The 21,301-nt window shown below is 37.9% G+C and overlaps 1 protein-coding gene across 1 annotated transcript; it reads right to left on the bottom strand.

Moving 5' to 3' along the window:
• Positions 1–699: 699 nt before the first annotated feature.
• On the bottom strand, positions 700–21,094 carry kiaa0753 (protein moonraker). The gene is made up of 17 exons (XM_002933545.5): positions 20,903–21,094; positions 18,687–18,806; positions 17,218–17,773; positions 15,581–15,687; positions 14,685–14,747; positions 14,185–14,406; positions 13,699–13,915; positions 11,307–11,503; positions 10,076–10,233; positions 9,518–9,640; positions 8,828–8,917; positions 7,616–7,685; positions 6,401–6,550; positions 5,844–5,922; positions 5,646–5,766; positions 4,616–4,828; positions 700–3,445 (listed from the first exon to the last, which is right to left on the bottom strand). The coding sequence occupies exons 2-17, from the start codon at positions 18,795–18,797 to the stop codon at positions 3,328–3,330; spliced, it is 2,595 nt and encodes an 864-aa protein (XP_002933591.2). The 5' UTR covers positions 18,798–18,806; positions 20,903–21,094; the 3' UTR covers positions 700–3,327.
• Between the last annotated feature and the right edge of the window lie 207 nt (positions 21,095–21,301).

Here is a 21,301-nt window from a genome sequence, read left to right as displayed (position 1 = left end):
AGCCACTTGGGATATGAACAAGAACAACTCTGTTTTAAATCATGGTTTGCCCTGACATTTCCCAACTTGCCAAAAAAAAATCATTAAAAATGTCAAGATACTAAAAGCATATAACATAACTCCACCTAGTTCTTTGTATGCTCTCTGGGGGAAAAAACGACTTCACACAACAGATATTTAGCATTTTACAAAAAAAAAAATCAAGACACAGACACGTCACTACATGAAACAGTATGCTCACTGCAGGCATACCTTCAGTTCTCTCAATAGTGCCCTTAACTCTCCCCATATTTCTCCCATTCAGATGATCAGAAGCCCCAATGGAGGTTGCCAAATGTTAGGCACCCCTCAGTGATTAAAATTGCTTACCCGATACCCCAGGCTGGTGCTCCTATTAACAGAAAATTGCAACAGCCTGGGGTACATGCAGATAAACCATCCTCTTCCTTCTCCTTTCACTGCAATCCCAGGGCCCACGGATGCAGAGTACAGTAAAAAAGCCAACTTTTATTTTTGTTAAAACTAGTTAGTCTCATCACACTATTACCAAGTAAACACCTTGCATTGCTTTGTCATAGTAAAGTTCATGCTGGAGTGGCGGATGATACTGAACAAAATCATTAAACCATTAACTGTTCATTTTGGGTTATCTCACATTACTGCGCATGGCATAGACAGTCACATTCACACAGTCCAATAAAATAAATTATTCTTTATTAAAAATTATAAATAAATGGTACATTTAAAAAAATTATTTTTAATAAAACATTTTTCATTCACTTTTTTTAAGTTTAAGAGAAACCCCACACTATTATGACAACACAATTAAGTTAAATATACCAACACCAAAACAGCATTTCTAGACAATGTTTATGTAAAGTTAAAAGCCTGCGTAGGCATGGATACTTTGTCATACATTCCACTGAGGAATTTGCTGCCAATGTCAAATAAAAGATCCAGGTCTAGGAAGGTTCTGTGGCTATTACAACACATTCCTAAGTTGTTATGCAAGTAGATCCGCTCATATAGACCCTGTTTTGTTAGCAAACGGCTCATATTAAATGAAGAAATCCTTTTTACCAAAGAGACAATGAGGTTGTAATAGAACAGGGAGAGGTAACTAATCATTAGTCATCTAAGCAATTTAATAATTGATGGTTTCTAGAGATCTGGTTTCTATTCAGTCTGTATAAAATGACATTTGACTGAATATAGCATAATTCCTAGAGTCAGTGATCACAGCAACTATTATGCAGGGTTATTGTAGTGCTATATTGTACCTATTTAGGGACTCTTGTATTTCTCTTGTGGTTGGATCAGTGATCCCCAACCAGTGGCTCTCATGAGCAACATGTTGCTCACCATCCCTGTGGATGTTGCTCCCAGTGTCTCCAAAGCAGGTGCTTATTTTTGAATTTCTGACTTGGAGGCAAGTTTTGGTGGCATAAAGACCACGTGTTCTGCCAAACAGAGCCACTTATAGTCTGCTAGTCCACATTGGGCTTCAACATAACCAGTCATGGCTGTTATTGGGAACTCCCAAGAACTATTTTTATGCTTATGTTGCTAACCAACTTTTTTTTTTATATTTAAATGTAGCTCACAGATAAAAAAAAATGTTGGGGATCTCAGGGTTAGATCTATATAATGAAGATATTACCTGATACTGACATTTTTATGAGATAGGGGTCCAAAAATATTTTTGACTTTTTTTTTTTATATTTTAGTATTGTTCTGCTCACGCCTTCAGTTTACCAATATTTAGAATCAGCCATTCCAAAACACTCATTTAAATGCCAAAAAAAGGGCTGCAGAGAAAATATATCTGCAAAATGTTAGAAACTACTCTCCAACTCTGAAAAAATAAAGTTCTATGTACAAACTTTTAGTTTATAGAAAATGATTTTCACATTGGGTACACCTGCATATGGAACAGAGAGCCAAATATCACTGTTCGTTCCTATATAAGAAATTAAGCAGTTGATATTTTTGACCCAGGTTCACTGAAAAACATAAAACACAATCATATCAATATTTTTGCATCTGTTTCCATGTACCACATTCACTGCAGGGGACTGCAATGCACACATTGTTAAGGGAACAAAGGGAAATAATTGCTATCATAATATACATAACATAATGTATATATTTTTTCTTTAAACTGTTGCTGGTGACATATGAATGAAAGTCGCATGTATCCGTGATGGAAAGCTAATCAACACAGCAGGCAGCAGCTTTACTATGGACTACACTAATATCATCTCACTTAATATGAAGTAGCTGTATGGTGATCCACCCTAAATGAGAGTTTCTAAATAAAACAAAGGATATATAAAATGTACATCCGCATAAAATAATGGCTAAAAGGAATGGGAGCGTGTATTTCTTAGCAAACATTGTCACATTTTAGCATTAGGATTACAGATTTCTCTATTATATATTTTTAAATTCAAGCACAATGCAATAATTCATGTAATGTATCTGAACCATTTGCACAGATAGGTAAAAACTTTGTTAGGGCTCTTATACACAAACATTTCTGCCTGAGTTCCAATGCAGAACAACGCAGGAAAAAAACTCAGGCCTGTATTATTCGTCTCTGCGCCACAGGGAGTATAAAGTTATAGAATAAACTGGGTTGTGTTTCTTCCAGCGTTGTTCTGCTGTGGAAGCATGAAATACCAAAGAAAATGTAGCAATTTAAAGCAGGGGAACCCCCTGCGTGTTTATTTAGTGCAAGTACAGAATTAACTGATGAAAGGATGTGCCCGAAAAATTACTTTTGTACTTCCTCTAAATAAACACGCAGGGGGTTTCCCTGCTTTAAATTGCCACGTTGTGCCAGCACATTATTTGGAGTTACATGTGTTGGAATAGAGGTTTTTTTTGGAAAGGCCAGGGTGTGTGGGTAAATACTCTTCTATAAACAAGAAAGCACAAAAGACCCATTGCAGGGGAACACAGCCAGAAAAGCTTATGTGTTGGAGCCCTTAGTGATAACAAAATATGTAACACATAGTAGTCCTGTTGCAGAACTCTTTCCTTGATAAAAACAGTGTACTCAAACAACGTACGTCAAAACAAACGCCAGACATAAGTATTAATGACTCCAAGATATATTGTCTTTCATGACTGAACCCTTTCCAGTTCTCCTGATAAGCTGGAAGATCCTACACAGTGATTCTGAGTAACTTGTATATGCTGAACATGCTAGACTGAGCATGTAGCATACAAGACTTCAGCCTGACAGCATAAACATTGTTTCCCAATTCTTAAAATGCAATCCGAAAATATAGTTTGCAAGTTTTTAGCGCCAGCTGATAGCGTTTAAGAAGCTGTCTGTAAGAATTCAGATGTGAATACAGCTTCTGCATATCCCTCACACACATCCTGCAGCTCTGCCGCTACCTCATCCAATGCTTCTTCCAACAGCTCCTCTGCCAACCTGGAACACAAACACATGATATTACTCCAAGAATTGCTTGAAACCTCACAACAGGCCAATTTACAGCAGAATAGGTGGCAATGGATTTTCCAAAATGTATGTATTATATTTGATGGCAATTACTGGAAATGATCATAATTGTGTGGTATTAAATAATGCTTCTTTCTGGGGATGTTGCCCAAGTGCCAATGTAATGTCCTGCCACATGCCATGGAACTTCACCTCTCCAATCATGTGATGGCTGACTAATATGTAATTATTCTGGATATGTTGTCTCTCTACAAATGTTTTTCATAGTAAAGACTACATTCTGAAGATACATTTATGCAGCATATTGAACATGTTTTTTAAATACATGATTGTGAAATATTTTACAGGCAAATCAGCCTGATCATTGAAGGAACTACAATGGGGGCTTGGGGTGCAAGTGCACCAGAACACACTGTGCACAGCACCCTATCATGTAAATTGTGTTTCATTAACTAAGAAATTCACTTCATGCATTAGACATTGAATGCTCAAACCCTTTCACTGCCAGACTATTTTCCCAAAACCTTTGCACAAAATGTCAAGCTATTTTTCAGCCCCATTCAGTCCATGGGACTGGCAAATGCATAATGGTCCATTCACAATATGGATTTAAGCAATTATGCTAGGGATGCACCGAATCCACTATTTTAGGATCCAGCCGAACCCTGAATCCTTTGTGAAAGATTCATCTGAATACTGAACCAAATCCAAATCCTAATTTGGACAACAAAGGGCTAAAGAGAACCACACACAAAAAAATTTCAACTGTGTTTGTTATGTGACAAAATTTTAAGATTTTACGGATTCGGTTCGGCCAGAGGCATGGATTTATGAATCCAAGTACTGCTGGAAAATCTTGGCCGGATCCTGAACCGAATCCCTAAATCATGCAAACCTATGAATTTATAATTTTAAGTTTATCTATTCAAAAAGTTTAAAAGTGCAATCTGCCTGCATTGTCTATAAAAAGTTTTATTATAATATCTATACCCTTTATGCTATATTCAAGAATAGAAAAATGGAAATTATGCTGCATAATTAACAGTACAGTAAAAAGTTTATATATAGTAAGCAGTTTCAAATGGCAAGCAGATTTTATAGGAACATTATCTTCTGGATATTTATCAGATAGACCTTTACCTCTCTGAGATTTGCCATGGGTTGAAGCTGCCCACCTCCTCGTGGGATGTCAGACGAAGATGCCGTTGAAATTGCCCAGTGTAATCTTTAATGCTTCGTAGCATATCTACTGGCACAGTGATTGGTTTGCGTCCATCACTCCGCTGTGCTAGGTTAGGAGGAAGACTTTGCAGAAAACCACTGGTCAGCTCTTCCTTGCTTACCTGTAATGAGCTTTAGAAAGAAAATTTCAATTATTTCTATTGTATTTATGCCATTATCAGATACAGTTTAAGCTGAAATACAAAGTTCTAAGGAGACAAGTTGTGTTCCACCCAGGGCAGAAACTAGGGGTAGACAGAAGAGGCACATACCTAGGATGCTTCCCTGCAGCAGAGCAAGTACAAACTGTTTGAAAATAACAGGCTGCTATTCTTCATGTGCTTCCTTGATGTAGCATTTAAAGGGGACCTGTCACCCTAATAAATAATGCAAACTCTTTTCTATTGAGCTAGTCAGGCAAAATTAACTTTACTTTACACTATAAAAATTATTTAAATCTTTTTTCCTTCATTCTTTTGGAATCCACAATAAGAGCACAGATAAAGATGCCATTTTCTGAACAACTATCCCAAAATAGTGTGTATGCACCAGAATGGGGGACCAGATGCCAATGCCCATGCAACACAATTATAGATGGTGAGGGAGGGGGGTATTTGAGGAATGCAGGACCTCTAGAAGTGCAGAATGGAAGGTATTGAGCAGAGATTTTGAAATGACTTTAAAACAGGTATGGATGTGTTTGTAAAAAAAGAATTAGGGTTTAATGTTTAATTTGAAAAGGACTTTTGTTATACAGCTGTTTATGTCTGGGTGACAGGTCCCCTTTAAGCTTAAATAACAGTCTACAGATGTGGTACAACTGAAACTGTATCAAGTGCTAGCTAGTGCAGACTTTTTAAGACACTTTTCAAGGCAATAATATTCTTAATTATACTTAAGAATGGCTAACATAAAATACTACAGTTTTGGATTCCGACTTGTTACTTACTCTCCTTCAAGAGGCTCTTTCAACAATATGTCCACTACTGGCTCCTTCTGGCCTACAGGTTTAGTGATTCTGATTGGGTGTGGAGAAAGTGGTCTCTTGTCTATGGCTGCACTTGCTCTCTCTGCAAGAGCAAACACATTTGTTAGGGAACTGCATTTAAAAAAAAAAGGACATCGGACACTGAAGAAAGTGGTTCACCTTTCTCTTCCTGGGCCCAGAATTCAGGGTCAGCATACACAATCCGACTAAACCTCTGCCGAACTGCTTCTTGATGTTTCTGAAAAAAGGATAAAAATCAGAAAAGCCTAAGCTAGCATTTAAATACATACTCATACCTGGCTTATATCAGTTATATTAATGAAAACAGGAGGTACTTTATTCGCTGCATGTTGTACATAACCTATAGATTGGTACCTTGAAGGTGATGTGTTATGACCTAACAAAAAATCTTAGCAAATTGGTTTATGCACACACCTGTGTCCATGCACTTGCTGATGTAGCCTAGCCTTGGATCATGTGTAAGAACAGTGGCTCAAACAAAGCACAAGTATGGACATTACCATAGAAAGACCTTAGAAAACTATATTTTTTATAAAGAAGCTTTATGAAATGCAAAAGCATGTATAACCTAAGAGGGTGTTTTGAAAATTGATAAAGTGTACCAGTATTATATAATGAATAATGTTACCAAAAACATGTTATTTTTGTACATTTCAAATTGGGACATAGTATAATGCACTGATTTTAATACTTACTTCTATTTCTTCCATTCTTTGGATCATGTTATCCAGAGTGCTTGCATCTTGCAGAAACATCCCTGAAGACAGTTCCCAGCACAGTGCATCTGATTCATGCAAACTTCTATCTGCCACATAACCAGGCAAAGATGCCACCATAGGAGGATTCTACAAATATTACATTAAGAATATTTTTTCTCGTTTCCCTGTTTTATATAAACCATTTCACTTTCTATTACCAAAATTTCAGAAGCTAGAAGGTTACCTCCAATTCAACAAGACAACCAGCTTTTTGCAAATAAAATCTTCGGTTCTTTTCAAATACCACTATACAGTGGGCATCCAGATGCACTTATGGCAAGCTTGGGCTGTTGTTCAGCTACTTGTTATCTAATAATACCTAATGATCGTTAGGGCTGGTGAGTTTTAATGCAGCAAAATATGCAGCACAGGTTCAGATGTGTTTTTGAGATCATCGCAGCTGAGGGCTGACATCTGCAAATGTGCAAAGAGTTTTGTGTACCAGTTCAGTATCAACAAGTGGAGTGGACAGGGCCATTATAATGAGGGTACCAGGAGTGTATCAAGGTGGGGCTTGAGGGGGACTGGGCAGAGTTTAGAAGAAGCATAAAGTAGAATTTAGGTCAGATGCATGGCATTGCATGTGAGGGGCATTTATTTTCTACTTGACAGGGCCCCCCATAGGAGGGGGCTCAAGTGAGTAGTTGTCTAACAAATAGAGCCTCCTGGTGGGGGGTCCATGCTAACTTAGTATTATGGAGCCTTGTAATTACTGATGGCAGCCCTGGGAATGGATTATACCTGTGAGGCCTGCTGCAGCAATAAAAAAAACCTCTGTCTGATCACCAGTGACGACAAGGAACAACATCATCATTCACAGCCTTATCAGTGGCAGAAAAGAACTGTCCTGTATGAGAAACACTGCAATGCACTTAACAGCTAGATTAATTCTAGCTTACTAAAAAAAATAAATACCTAAAAATAGCCATCTGTTTTCAAATGTTGTGGTTAGTACCTCCCCCCTATTGAAAGCTGGAAAGAGGCAGATGGCAGCACATTATATTAATTCTAATAAAATTAAAAAAATAATAAAAATAATAAACTAAATTAATTGAAAAAAAAAAATTAAAGGCCATTGGGAAAGGTGCAAAAGGTTAACCACCCCTTTAAGAAGCAAAAACTGTACAGGTATCTAAAGTTAGGTAGCTGTACCTGTTGTGGCTGTATGTTTTTCTTTTTTTCATCTTCAGTTGGTAATCTGTTTGTAGGGGTCAGCTCCTTCCTAAATCAGAACAAAAAAAAAAAACAGGGCAGAACACTTTAGAGTCATAATTATTATAGATTAACTTCAATTAGAAAATAATTATAAATGTGATAGTACACAGAATATACAATATAGATGGAGTGCTATACAACAACTGGGAACCAGGGTTAAACAGCAGAAAAACTACTCACCCAAAGCAGTATTATAGTCAATCTATAAATAATAATATATTGTCAGAAAATAAAATCAAAAGCCTGCTCCTGGTTTTCTGCACTCCCCATATTCCGAGATTTCAAAAATAGGAATATGGCTAGAAAATGAAATTACCCAGAGACACATACAGGCAAGACACTCACGTCACATTTAGACAACTCATTTCACACAGAGTATGTAGCCACCACACACACATATGGAACACACACACACAAGGACAAAGCTCACACCTTTACAAGCCCATTCATACTTTATATAAAAGTTTCCCCCCCAAACAAATTTTGGCTCAGATCCATTAGTTATAGATATGGATACATACATAAAATTAATGTTTTCTTAAAGTACTGTATATCAGCTTTTATGAACTATAATAAAATTTCTGTCTTTTTCATTTTCACACATGAAAACGCTTTACTAAATGATGCTATGTGCTGCTTTTAACATAGTGTATATGTGGACTGGAAATCTTTAGAACCCTAAACACATTATTATTAACATTATAAAGTGCCAACATTTTGCAGTGCTGTACAATGAGTGGGTTTTATACATTGGGCATACAGAGTAACGTACAGAGTAACATATAAAGCTATCAATAACCGATACAAGATGTAAAGAGAGCCCTGCCCAAAAGAGCTTACAATCTACAAGGAGAAAGGGTTGAGACACAAGGTGTGGGAGTGGCCAAGACCAGAGTTGTGAGAGGTGTGGCACAGGTTATTGCTTTTAGCAGCACACCGAGGTCATGCTAAACTAAATTAGGGTAAGCTTCTCTAAATAAATGTGTTTTTAGAGACAGAGAGATTTGGAGAAAGTCTGACAGATTGTGGGAGCAAATTCCACAGAAGGGGGGCAGCCCTTGCAAAGTCTTGAGTGAGAGTGTGTGAGGAGGGAATGAAAGAGGAGTTGAGGAGCAGGTCAGTAGAGGAGCATAACAAGCAAGGTCCTACCTGAGACTCTGTATACGTGAAATTTCTTCTTTGTATAGATTGTGTAACTCCTGCATTCTTCGTGCTGTTTCAGAGTCTAGCCATGCAAGCCTGGGAGAGAAGGAGAAGATCTGCTGTTAACTAAACCTTAGAGAGCTTAAAATGATATTAAATATGTTATACTGACATTTATTTAACAAATTTTATTTAATATACAAACTAAAGCATAGAATATATATTTTGCAGATAATAGTTTAAGCTGCTGTAACACTGCTTTATCCAGAAAAACTGTAATACTGTGAGTCTTGTCTGATTCTCATGGTCTTTCCCTTGGTAATACAAGGGAACACATTTTGGGACTACTACTACTATTACCCTTAGCAGCACCATGTTAAGGCAACACTGATGCCCCCTGGCAAAGTATTAGAGGAAGATGAAGAGGATAACCTACGGAATACGCTACCATACTGAAACTATTCAATTGGAACATTATTCCTAAATCCAGATTTTCTTATGTGTTCGATGAGTCTCTCTAGCTAGAATGTCATATAATACATGTATTGGGTATACTAAAGTCTAGCGTATAGCTGAGCTAATAAAGTCATAGAGCCAGCCAGTTTATTGCTACAACCCATTTGGCAAATGCAAAGCAGTTCGATAAGAAGAATTCAATAGTAGTTACAGAATTCAACTATTAAATAAAGAACTCACCTTACTGCTTCATCTTCTACACCTTTTGGTATCTGATGTGATGGCATCTTGGGTTCCTCAACATGTATCGATTTTTCCGGTGAGGAAACATTTATCTTTTTCTGTTGTTTACTCCAGTTAACCCTGTAGTAATATAAAAATATACATCGATATTTGCTGTTATGCAGTGGTGTTTCTTTTTTCCCCACCCACATACTTCCTGCAGGGAACATTGCAAACTTCAAGTATTTATGCATGGCAGGACAATTTAAGATGGAAAACCACACAACATTAAAAGGGACCGTTAAAACCTAAGATTTAAACTTTCCATTTATTCATCTATTTTTTAAAATAATTTGATATGTGTGCTTACTTGGAACAGCTCAGAGAATCTGTTTGGTGGATAGTATATGTATCTACCCACAGGACAACTACAGTCCAAATATAAAAAAAGGATAGGTTTAGAGCAAAGGTGCTATCTCTTCAGTATTAATGCAAACAATGAAAGGAATTAGACAGCATTTACTGCCTTAAAGCACCCTTTACCTTAAGGAACATAATGTCTTTATGTGTTCTAACCTTTTTGCGGAAGCTGGAGGAGAGGTTGGATTTGGGGGCACCCAAGGAGTTTTCTTCTCCCGAACACAAGGACGATTTTCTTTCAGCATAAATGCCATTGTTTTTGCTTGAAAATTTGCTCTCTGTGATGGCTCAGGTCTGCGAACCTTACGGAATCCCTATAAGAAATAGTTAGACTGTAAACTTCAGCAAACTAAATGAATTCATAGAATCATCTGTTCAGTTGTTTAACTTGCATATGGCACATGTATAGAAATCCACAACCCTTGGTTTATAAAACACAGATTTCCACAAGAACAAAAACTCATGTATCTGATGGTAGCATGTGAGCCCATTTTACTTTGCTATACTACTTTTTTTTATACACAAATGCTCAGATGAAAGTGTAGGCTGTGATAATGCAGCGAGACACCTCCAATGCACCGTGTAAACTGGAGACAATGCAATAGCATGATTCTCAAAAACATTTTGTGGAGAAAGGGTCCAGCAGGTAGAAAGCGGACTCGATATTCGGACATCCCTGGGTCCTCTTTCTAAGGGCTCTCTAAGCCAAGCTTTAGCTTAAATTCCTTTAGCTGATGGAGGCACATTATAGCTTTAATATGTGGCACCCCCTGCACTGCACTAGCAAAGATTGGCGTGGTTTTTTTTTTTAATTACCTATCATTTATTGTATTTACAGGGACACAGACTAATAGAATGACATACTGAAAAGCACTGACAATTTCAATACTAGATGCACCCCCCAATCTGTAGGGTAACTGATGCACCTGCACAGATGGACTTTTTGTTACAGTACGAGATGGGCTGTGTCAGAAAAATTGGAAAAGTAACAAGGGCGAGGGATTAACACCGAAAAAATAATGTGCACAGGGCCCTTTAATCATACATAAAAACAAAGTCCACATGAAGTCATAAATGAAAAATAGCAATCTGTGGGTCAGCCTGAAAACTGTAGATTTATTATCAAGTTGTGCGGGCTCAGCTGACACAGTGTACTACATACATGTCTAACCAGCCCCTTATGGTCCGGATTGGTATGGGTTGCGTTATGTGTTAGGGTCAGCGCTGGTTTAAGAATTTCTGACCCGCATGTAACTAATGCAGTAGAATTTATGATTACTCACACAATCACTATGACATTGGTAGCACAATTTTACCCCTGGGGAAGGCAAGTTATAAGGTTCATTAGCTTATTACTAGGGGTAATTCTGGTTTAAAATAAATGTACCTGAGGTCGTTGTGGAAGCAATACTCCCTTGTTTTTCCGTTGATCAAATCCAGTTCTGCGCAACCCTTTCAGACCACCAGCTTGTATTAAAGCCTCTAGTCCTGATTTAAGGGCTGCTCTACTTTCAGGTGTTGGTGGGTCACGGTTCTGTATGGGCTCTGTTTGGGTGGCTGTATTTAAAGACTCTGGGCCGTGATCTAATAATAAAGAAAAAAAAAAATATGTTGAATATGTTGACTTGATCAGAAAACATAGTAATCTCAGAAGTTAAACAATTTCCATTACATGCAACTAAGGAATCTGGCTAGTCTAAAGGTATAAAAGGACTGAATTGTTTTAAGGCAGAGTCACTGAAAATTAAGGAAACAGTTATTAAAAATACATAAGCTTTGTCTAGGTTGATATTAGTGTAGCAATTATATGGTTATTTGCACTTTAAATCCTCCATATGAATACTGTATATAAGTAAATTTTAAGAATTTTAAAACAGAAGACACTTTACTCCTGATGCTGAATGATTACTCACATAATCATTTTATTGACGGGATAGACTGTTTCTACCTTTTTACACTACAACTGAAAACATAACTCACACAAGTAGCAAGTTTGAATTTTTCAGCAACATACCAAAAGGCTAGATCACTTGCTAGACCTGCGCCTGCCCCAGCTAATAAACTGCTGGCTGTATCATGGCATGCAGTAATGCCAGGACTGGCCTGCAACCCTTGATGCCAAGGTCTGCACTTTAGAGGTAGAGTGCAGCCAGACTAGGGAAAGAAGTACTGCTCTTTCCCCTGGTCTTGGTAAATGACCCTTAATAAGTTAAAATACTGCAACAACATTTTGAAATTGGGAGCACTCCCTGTACATGTAAATATCTTTACCTTCTGGTGGTGCTACTGCCTGACATATGGCCTTGTCAATCAATGTAGTTCATGTAGATGAAGAGGGCCCAGCACATGCCTATAGTCACTGCTGTATTAGCATTTTTGTTCCATACCAAATGGAAACAAGGGGGTACACACCTGACAAAGGGAGGTGTTCCCCACCAAAGACTTTGTTGCCATTTGGGACAATAAAGCTAACATAGCAGTTACTATAGGTGTTTGCTGGGCCTTCTTAATCTACCAGCCAATCACTTTTACCCAGTACCACTTAATTCTTTATTCTTTGTTGCAATGACACTCTTATAAAGTATAGTAGCATAAAACAAATTACTTTTCAATACCTTAAATATATTTATGAGAAGTTCCAATTTATCTAATGGGAATAGAAAACTAGGCAAAAAAAATAATCAACTGAACTGTAATGATTATTTACACTTACTCTTAGGGCTATGGTACATATGGAGTTGATTATTGCTACTGTGGATTATCAGCAAAAGGAAGCTCCATAAGTAACCTTGGATGAGCAATTATTCCGTAATGTGACACCACCCTTAAAAATAGCAGCTGAGTACATGTAATATGTCTTGAGTTAAAAGGACCGTAAGGGCTGCTGTATAAGACCTCAAAATGGTGTAGACATACCATTCAATTTGGTCACACAATTCATGTGTTTTTAGTCAAATTATCTAGTTGTCAATTCTTACAGGATCATTTACATGGTAGTTTCAAAAGACTGATCCTATTGGGTCACCAATTAATGGTGCTATAGCAAAAATGGGAAATTTCTGCCCACCACTAACATATTAAAGCAACTTGCTTAGTTTTACCTGCAACTTGCTGTCAATGTTAAAACTGCCCTTTTTATTGGCTACCATTGGGATCACCTGACTGTTGCTGGTAACCTGACTTGCAGTGGTGGCCAATAAAAAGCTTTAACATTGAAAGCAAGATGCAGGTAAAACTTAGCAAGTTGCTTTAACATGTGTAGGACTGACCAGACCAGGGATGACTTTGACATAGTTGGCCAGTTTGAATATATTGCAATATTGCAACAAACAATCCCTGTTTTGTTTAAAGGGATGGGCATTTTTTAATAGCTAAATAATGTCATTTATATTTTGATAATGGGTGAGTGCAGAAGGCCACTTGTCTGTCTTTTACAATCACTGATGCCTGTGAATTTGGTCTCTGAGTAACCTGCAAGTGAAAGGGGGCAGCACACCTCAAGAGAACTTTTGTGATACATTTTTTGGCTCCTGGGCCAAATAAGGTTGTAGGAAAAAAAACAGAGGGGTAAACCAGAACTGCAAAATGTTTATTGGGGTTGTGAATAACACAACATGCTTCGGCTAGGCCCTTTTTCAAGTGATTCTAAGTGCAATGGTAACTATAGGGTGAAAATTAGCTTGACCAATAAATTGTACACCACAATTTTACAATTTAAATATGATTTTCAAAAACAATATGCATCTAAATGGCAAACACTGTATAAAGATCAAACTCACCCAAAACAAGCTGCCGCCTTACAGGGGACACCTTCTGTTTACAAGTCTCTCGGTTTTGGAATACTGGAGAGGGGTATGTTTTTCTCTCTCTTCTTGGAGACACATTCACTTCATGGGCAGATTCCTTTTTGAAGGCTGGGGATCTGCTTGTAACTCGACTTGGTGACATCTTTTTTGCATGTGAGGAAATTTTTTCTTCAAGAAGGATGTTTAAATCCTAGTAGAAAGTCCGTATATCTTTTTTTATAGCGCTTTATATGATTAAAACAGCATTAAGAGTTATATTTTACAGAAAACAAAAAAGCCCAACCAACAGAAAGACTTAATTGTTTATATGGTACATTTGCCTTTAATTTACCATATATAGAAGGAAAGGGTAACACCAGGAAAAGTGTGGGAGACAATGAACATATTATGTACCATTAATAAAGGTACTGTGGTTTAAGAATATATCCCTTTAAAATCAGTCAAGAAAGCTTTTCTTACCTCAACTTTCTGTAGAATAGATATTATCAAATCTGATGATGCATGATCATGCCCAGTTTCAACTTTTGCAGTGCAGAGGGACAGCTGCCGTATGAGATGACCAAGGTCCTTGTATAGAACTGGAAGCTGCTGCTCACCTTTTTCATTCAGCTGCGCAACAAACATCTGCAGGGCCCGAATGGCTCCTCGGTGGGCTGCTGCCAGCCTAGACATAGTTCGAGACTAACAAAATATTTGACACATTTTGTTACTATATATTTATAATTGCTAGATTTTGTCAGAATGTAAATCTGACACCTATCAATCAAATTCATTAAATTAAATAAGGCCGTTTAGAAGACTGCACTCAATTTTCATTGCGGTGTTACTGATGTTTTAAGGCCTGTTAAGACTTATGGCATAGAAAAATCAATGATTCCTCTGTAAAGTGTGGCTGTGCTATAACAATAGTTGATAATTAAGTCATAAAGCATGCAGAAATGATGGTTTTTATATCTTACCTTTTTTGTGTGTCGTATTTTCTGAGGACTGAGCTGTTCCAATTCATCTTTGATTTCTTTTACCTGTTTTATATGAAAAGAGAAATTATATAATTACTAAATTGAACGCTGACCAAGAGTTTGTATACATCAAAAAATGCTTTTTCTTAGGAGGTCAGAACAAGAGCCATCATTAAGGGGATAATTACCTTTCTAAATAATACTGTGTTGTTTTCACATACATTTACAGATTTTAAAAACTTTGTGGTTTACCCTTTTGTACTACAGTCCAATGCAAACATCAGTGCTGTCACTTTAAATAAACCTTTCAGAACAAAGGATCTAATGATCCCCGCATTGAGTCTAATAAGAATATTGGAAAGGAAGAAGAGGCATGAGTAATCTGTGTTGCTCTCCCTTATTCCAGTTCTAAAAAGGCATATATTTAAAGTAAATATAATTTTTAAAGATAACACTGCTTTACATATTACAATACAATTACTTTTTTTTTAGCTTAAAAATTGTAGGTTTCAGTCTATTTTTCAAACCACTGGCTGGTTGCTGAGGATACTTTCTACTTATAGTCTGTAATCAGTACGAGTTAGTTAATTCATTGCAAAAAAAAAAAAAAACATTTTCCAAAAACAAACAATGAACAATGAACACAGTTTTTAACACAAAGTGGCACATACTACAAAATCAGCAACTGAATTTATTAAGCATACAACAGTTTTTTTGGACAAATATTAATTCTCAGAATATATTAATTCAAATTCTTACAAAGCCTCTAAGGAAACAGATACATTTTAGCTACCTTCTTATTTGTGAATTCAACATCCCCAAGGTTTTTTGCATTCATTTATTATTCTCCTCAAGTCAACATCTCCTGCTATTGGATGGATCCCAGTGGTTCTCACCTGCTGCTGTAAAACATAAAGCATCCTGGCTGAGCGCGTGGCTCTTTCCTGTTGGCGGATCCGACCTCTAGCTTCTTCAACAGCATCCAACACATCTTCTGAGCGTTCTAAAAGACAAACATCTATTCATGCACATATTGCTATGATCCCTAAAACCTCACTACAGAAAAGAAACATTTGAATTTCTTTTTGTATTCATACCTGGATGACAATAAATCTCTGCACAGTTTTGCAGCCCATTCTGTGGTATATAGTGTACCCATACAGTGCTGTTAATGTGCATGGAATTCTCAGTATCTTACTTACATTTAAAGGACAACTGAAAGCTGTAATAACATTTTCTTTTAACTCCTCTTACTCCACAAGGGTGCTTGTGCTACTTTCAATAGCCTGTGGCTTTGTAAGACAGACACAGTCCCACTACTCTATATCCATGACTTAGTGCACATGCAGTGCACGACATTGAGGTGAAGGGCACCTATCACCTTAAAATTGCTTTCCTCACCAGAGATGCAGGCTAATAGGGCCCACACTCTGGTTGGGGGGAAACAATTGGTTTTTTTTGTTTGTTTTTTGGAAAAAAAAAAAAAAAAAACCCAGCCCCCTGCACCACTGATGGGGGAAGCAAATTTACCATGGTAGGTGCCCTTTATCTGAATGCATACTAATACCTTGCACTCCAGGGGAACCCAGTAATATGGGTCAATGAAGGATGCACTGGTGGAACCTGGAACATTCCACAATCTTGTTGGGGTGGCAGACCTATGCCGTAAGTAAAAAGTAACCCTGCACCCTTTAAATAATTACCTCTATGCTGTGATTTTACTTTTCTTTTCAAATTTGTTTTGCGTAATTCAAAAATTACAATTACTTTTTTTATCATCAACAAATCTGAGCTGCCAGGGTAGATGGGTCTTCTGTTGATTCATTCTGTCTACAAACCAGTTGTAACCTTAGATCAGTGCTGTGCAAATTATTACATGTAGTGGGACAATTATTTCTCCTAGTATGATCAAGGCAGGGCCAAATAACATTAAAATGATGATGTCATACAGTTAAGTCTATGGAGCCTTTAAGCAAAGTGGAGGGCCACATGCATCCTGTGGGCTTCAAGTTAGACAGCACTACCTTAGATATTGACTAAAAGAGCTGGGGTATTTTTCAAATTCTGTTTTTGACTCAAAACAAATACAGCAGTTTGGAAATGGACACCTTGGACCTGCATTCTGGAAATGGCCCTCCAAAATAATTTGTAACCCACAGCCTAAATAAGATATGAGACGCTCTACACAGAAAAGTCGGACAGGTCTGATATAAAAGAATAACACATTTTCCCCGGGTGGAAGCAATTCAGTTAATGAAAAGTATAAACTGACAGTCAACACTTTAATCAAATAAACATTTTGTAAGAAGAAAATATAAAAAACCATGGGCAGGTTTGAACATAAACCTTAAAGCAAATAATACAGAAGTGCATTTTGGTTACTACGGTGTTAAAACCTGCTAATGTCAGCAGAAATTTTAAAAGGCAGAAGTAGATATTTTGAAATTTACAATATACTTAAACAAATGTTGCCAGCATGCCATTAACAGAGGAGCTTCCTGGGCTTTATAATAAATGCTCGTAATCAAAATACCTCTTTGTGCTAACTCTTGGATCTTCTGTATATACGTGTGCAGCTCTTTCTGCAGGCGCTTCACCTCTTGCTCACCCTCCTCTGCTCCTGTTTTGGGGATCCTGTTGCCAGGTCCTGGATCATGAGTTGGCGGAGAGTCTGGAATTTCTGGCTGTGTTCTTTGTGTATCTGCAGTGTACACATACACCCGGGCTCCAGAGCTAGTTACTTCAGATTTTGGTCCACAGGCTGGTGACCAACTTTGTTTTTGCGTTTTCTGTTTGTTCTTCACATTTTCTGAAGCACAGGGCTTTACTCCATATTCTTTGGGTTGAAATCTATCTTCTATATGTTTCCTTTTCACATCTCTCTTTGCAAGTTGAACAGCAAGGTTTAGACGTTCCTCGGATACAACAGAAAAAGAGACAGAAGAAGAATTTCCTAAATCTTGCACTGCTGTAATCTCTTCTGCTTGTTGCTGAGATGTGCGAAGTTTTTCTATTATAATTGGGCTTGGGTTTGAATACTGGACAGCCAAATTTTTTGGGTGAGCAAGCACATCCAAATTAAACTGGAGCTGCAAAAGAAAAAAAAAACCCTGTGTTACAAAGCCTATTCTAAATGCAAAATGCCAAAGCAAAAGCAGGAGGGAGTATTCATTTGTCATACATTATATTGCATCCTTTATAAACATTGATTGGATTATTTAGATTTTATCCCCATTAGATGCAACACACCTCTGAAACTTTGCAGTTAGTCACAGTGGAATTAGCAATGCCCCCTATGGCTGTATTGCCCATTCTTGCTTTGCGCTGTGGGTTATTAGGAAACTTAATGGAATATCCATACTCTGATCAATTAAATGCATGATCACAGAAACAGAAATAGACCAGATTGCTCCACAGTACTCAAAAAGTAAATGGATTTATGCAATCTCTCTGCTATTGCTAACTGTTAAATAAAAAAAAATAAAAAAAAGTAAATGGATTTGCACAACAAGTTTTGATTACAAGTAGAAAACAATTGTTCTAGATGCCAGGGTTCTGTAATGAGGAATACTTTGCTCACCACAATTTTCTTGTAATAAACAGGGTCCCAATACACCCAAAGGATATCCAGAGCTACTCCCACTAACCATGATGGAAATTGTGCAGCCTTAAATAGGCCATGGGCTAATTAATTGTCAGTGTAATTCCCACTAGCGTCTAGGATAGGCAAAGGGCAAAGCAATAAAATGCTGAGTTATAATGACAATGGCATATACTGCATTTACATTGCTGGAATCTTCTCAAAATAAAGCAGCAGCCTACTTTTAAAAAATGTCCTTTCTCTCTGTCCTGTTTGGTGCTAAGACACAGGTCTTCTGACAGATCTAATGTTAAATCTCACCACCTCATTCTCCTTAAGTGTATCAGTATCTAGCTAACCCACTCATCAGTATTACGTTTATGTAAACAAATTATATAATTTCTTGGTTTCTATATACAAACCTGATTTTCCTTCATCTTTTGGCTTCCCCTGTCGGGTATATTCCAAGCTCCAGATAAATCCGATAACACTGAATGGACTGGTCTTGGATAATGCTGGAAGTCTAACGTCATCTTCAAACCCTTGATGCAGAATACAAGAAGTGGATTTTTTTGTAAATCCTTACAAATTTCCTTTTGCTTAAAGTCAAAAACAGTGCTGTTGGCTACTTTGGGCACTTTAAGAGCTGTGTTTTGGTAGCTCCTATCCCATCCACAGACTTATATCTCGTGAGAAGCACACTTTTATAGGCTAATATTGCCTGGGAAGTGCTGACAACATATTTACATTAAGGGTCCATGGTTTCTCCTTTGGAACCAGTTTGAGCTACTAAAAAACACAGTGCTTAATGTAAGCTCTCAAAGAAGCCCTGTGTGCCAGTGCTCTTAAGTAAAGCAGAAAGTTTGCACAAGCACGCCTAGAGCACGGACCCTGGGAAGACAGCACTCCCCAAGCTGTGCAGAAAAGGAATAGGTACCGGCACACAAGGCAATGCAAGTGGGGGACAAGCCCCTCATGTTTATTAAGTAACATGAGTTAACAATAATGTTTTGGGGGGGGGGGGGTGTGACCCTTCATCAGTCGATGCAAAAAGGTGTAACCAACCATGTTAAAGGAAAACTATACCCCCAGAATGAATACTTAACCAATAGTTTATATCATGATAAATAAATCTTGCCAAACTGGAAAATGTATCAGTAAATATTGCCCTTTTACATTCTTTCCCTTGATACACCATTTAGTGATGTTCTGTGTTCCCTCTAAGATCACATGGCTAGAAATAATGCAGCTCTAACTGTAACAGGAAGTAGTGTGGGAGCAAAAGGCAAAATTCTGTCCATTCATTGGCTGATAGGGCCTAGCATGTATGTGTGCCTTGGCTTGTTTGTGGGCACTGTGAATCCTATGATCCCAGGAGGAAGCCCTTAATTTTTAAAATGGCAATTTTCTATTTAGGATTACCCAATAGCACATACTACTAAAAGAGTATATTTTACGAAAATGGTTTATTTAAATGAAGCAGGGTTTTACAAATGAGCTGGTTTATGCAATATATTAATAGAGACCTACATTTTTTGGGGATAAAGTTTTCCTTTAAATAGCCTAGAGTACCCACACCACATGAATAATAATGCCCGAAACATTGCCTTTGGCATTTGAGTAAAGTTATCACTTTTTCAAAACTACCAGAGTGCTGCTGTTTTTATCATTTTTGTATTTACCTACCCAGGCAGAGGGTACAGCATGCACCTGGGGCTGCAAGAAGCTTTTTTTTCGTAATGTGTAGCACATCTCAACTGATCTTATTGGTGGATAGTACTGCATTACTATGTTAAATAAATATCTGTCAATAGCCTTCTTTGCTGCAGTAGATATCCTGAAATTAACAGTAGTGGCACAAGGCCCCGTGACAGATCTTCGTTACTGTTACTGCAACTAATCTCCCTGCAACGCCATCCTACCGGCAACAATGTAAATCACCGGTGGGATTATATACGCGTCACTACGATTTTCCTAAGTTGCCATCGCTGGTGGGATGGCATATGTGTAAACGGGGCGACTTCGGGAAATCGTAGCAATGCGTATGCCATCCCACCGGGGATTTACGTTGTTGCCGGTGGGTTGGCATTGTGGGGAAAAACAAAAATTTGTTGCGGGGCGACTAATCTCTCTGTGTGCCACTGCCCTAAGGGCTCTGGCACACGGGGAGATTAGTCGCCCGCGGCAAAACTCCCTGTTCGCGGGCGACTAATCTCCCCAAGTTGCCTACCCCTGCCATCCCACCGGCGAACATGTAAGTCGCCTGCGGGATGGCAGACGCGGCGTCGCGATTTTGCGTAAATCGCCGAAAAAGACTCGCGAGCCCTAAACCTGAATTACTGATACAGCAATGTATCTTAACTGATAGGGGTTAAATATTAACCCTTACACTTAACCTTGGCATGACAAAAAGACTTGCAATGTATACTCGGCAAGTATTTGGTATAGACTGATAAAACAATCGCAAGTCTATTAGAGAAGCTTATTTAACAGGTCGCTGCGACCAAAGGAATTTAAAAGTAGTATTACAGCAGGGCAAGTTCACTGTGGGTGACCTTATAAAAACTAAAATAAAACCTTTCTCTGTCTATTTAGCAAGTCTATTAGCTTCACAGAGAATGAAAATGCCTTCAATCACCTGCGATCCCGGCGCCCCGATGTGTTACACGGTGTAACGCGCATTCCATACCGTTCTGCAGGTACAATTTCAAAACACCGCCATGACAACAGCTGTGCAAAGCACAATAAGCGATGTACTGATTGCGAGAAGGACCAAAAAAAATAGATCTCAGAACTGAGCAGCGGGGAATGTCACCACTGAGGCGGGAATAAGAATAGCAAGGGGCTGGGCACTGGAAACCTAAGGTAGCCATCTTTGATTCTGGCCATAACTAAAAGTGTATCGTGTAACAGATTTTTATTAAACTACTAACTTTTTTGTATTATTATTGTATTGATAACAGTATTTTTGTTAGTAAATGTGCCCACATTCCACAACTACCATAATGCCATGGTCTCAGGCAGGCACGCTTTTCGA

The sequence above is a fragment of the Xenopus tropicalis genome, chromosome 2 (genome assembly GCF_000004195.4).
Source record: "Xenopus tropicalis strain Nigerian chromosome 2, UCB_Xtro_10.0, whole genome shotgun sequence".
NCBI classification, from domain to species: domain Eukaryota; kingdom Metazoa; phylum Chordata; class Amphibia; order Anura; family Pipidae; genus Xenopus; species Xenopus tropicalis.
This window is presented reverse-complemented; position numbering and strand designations above follow the sequence as displayed.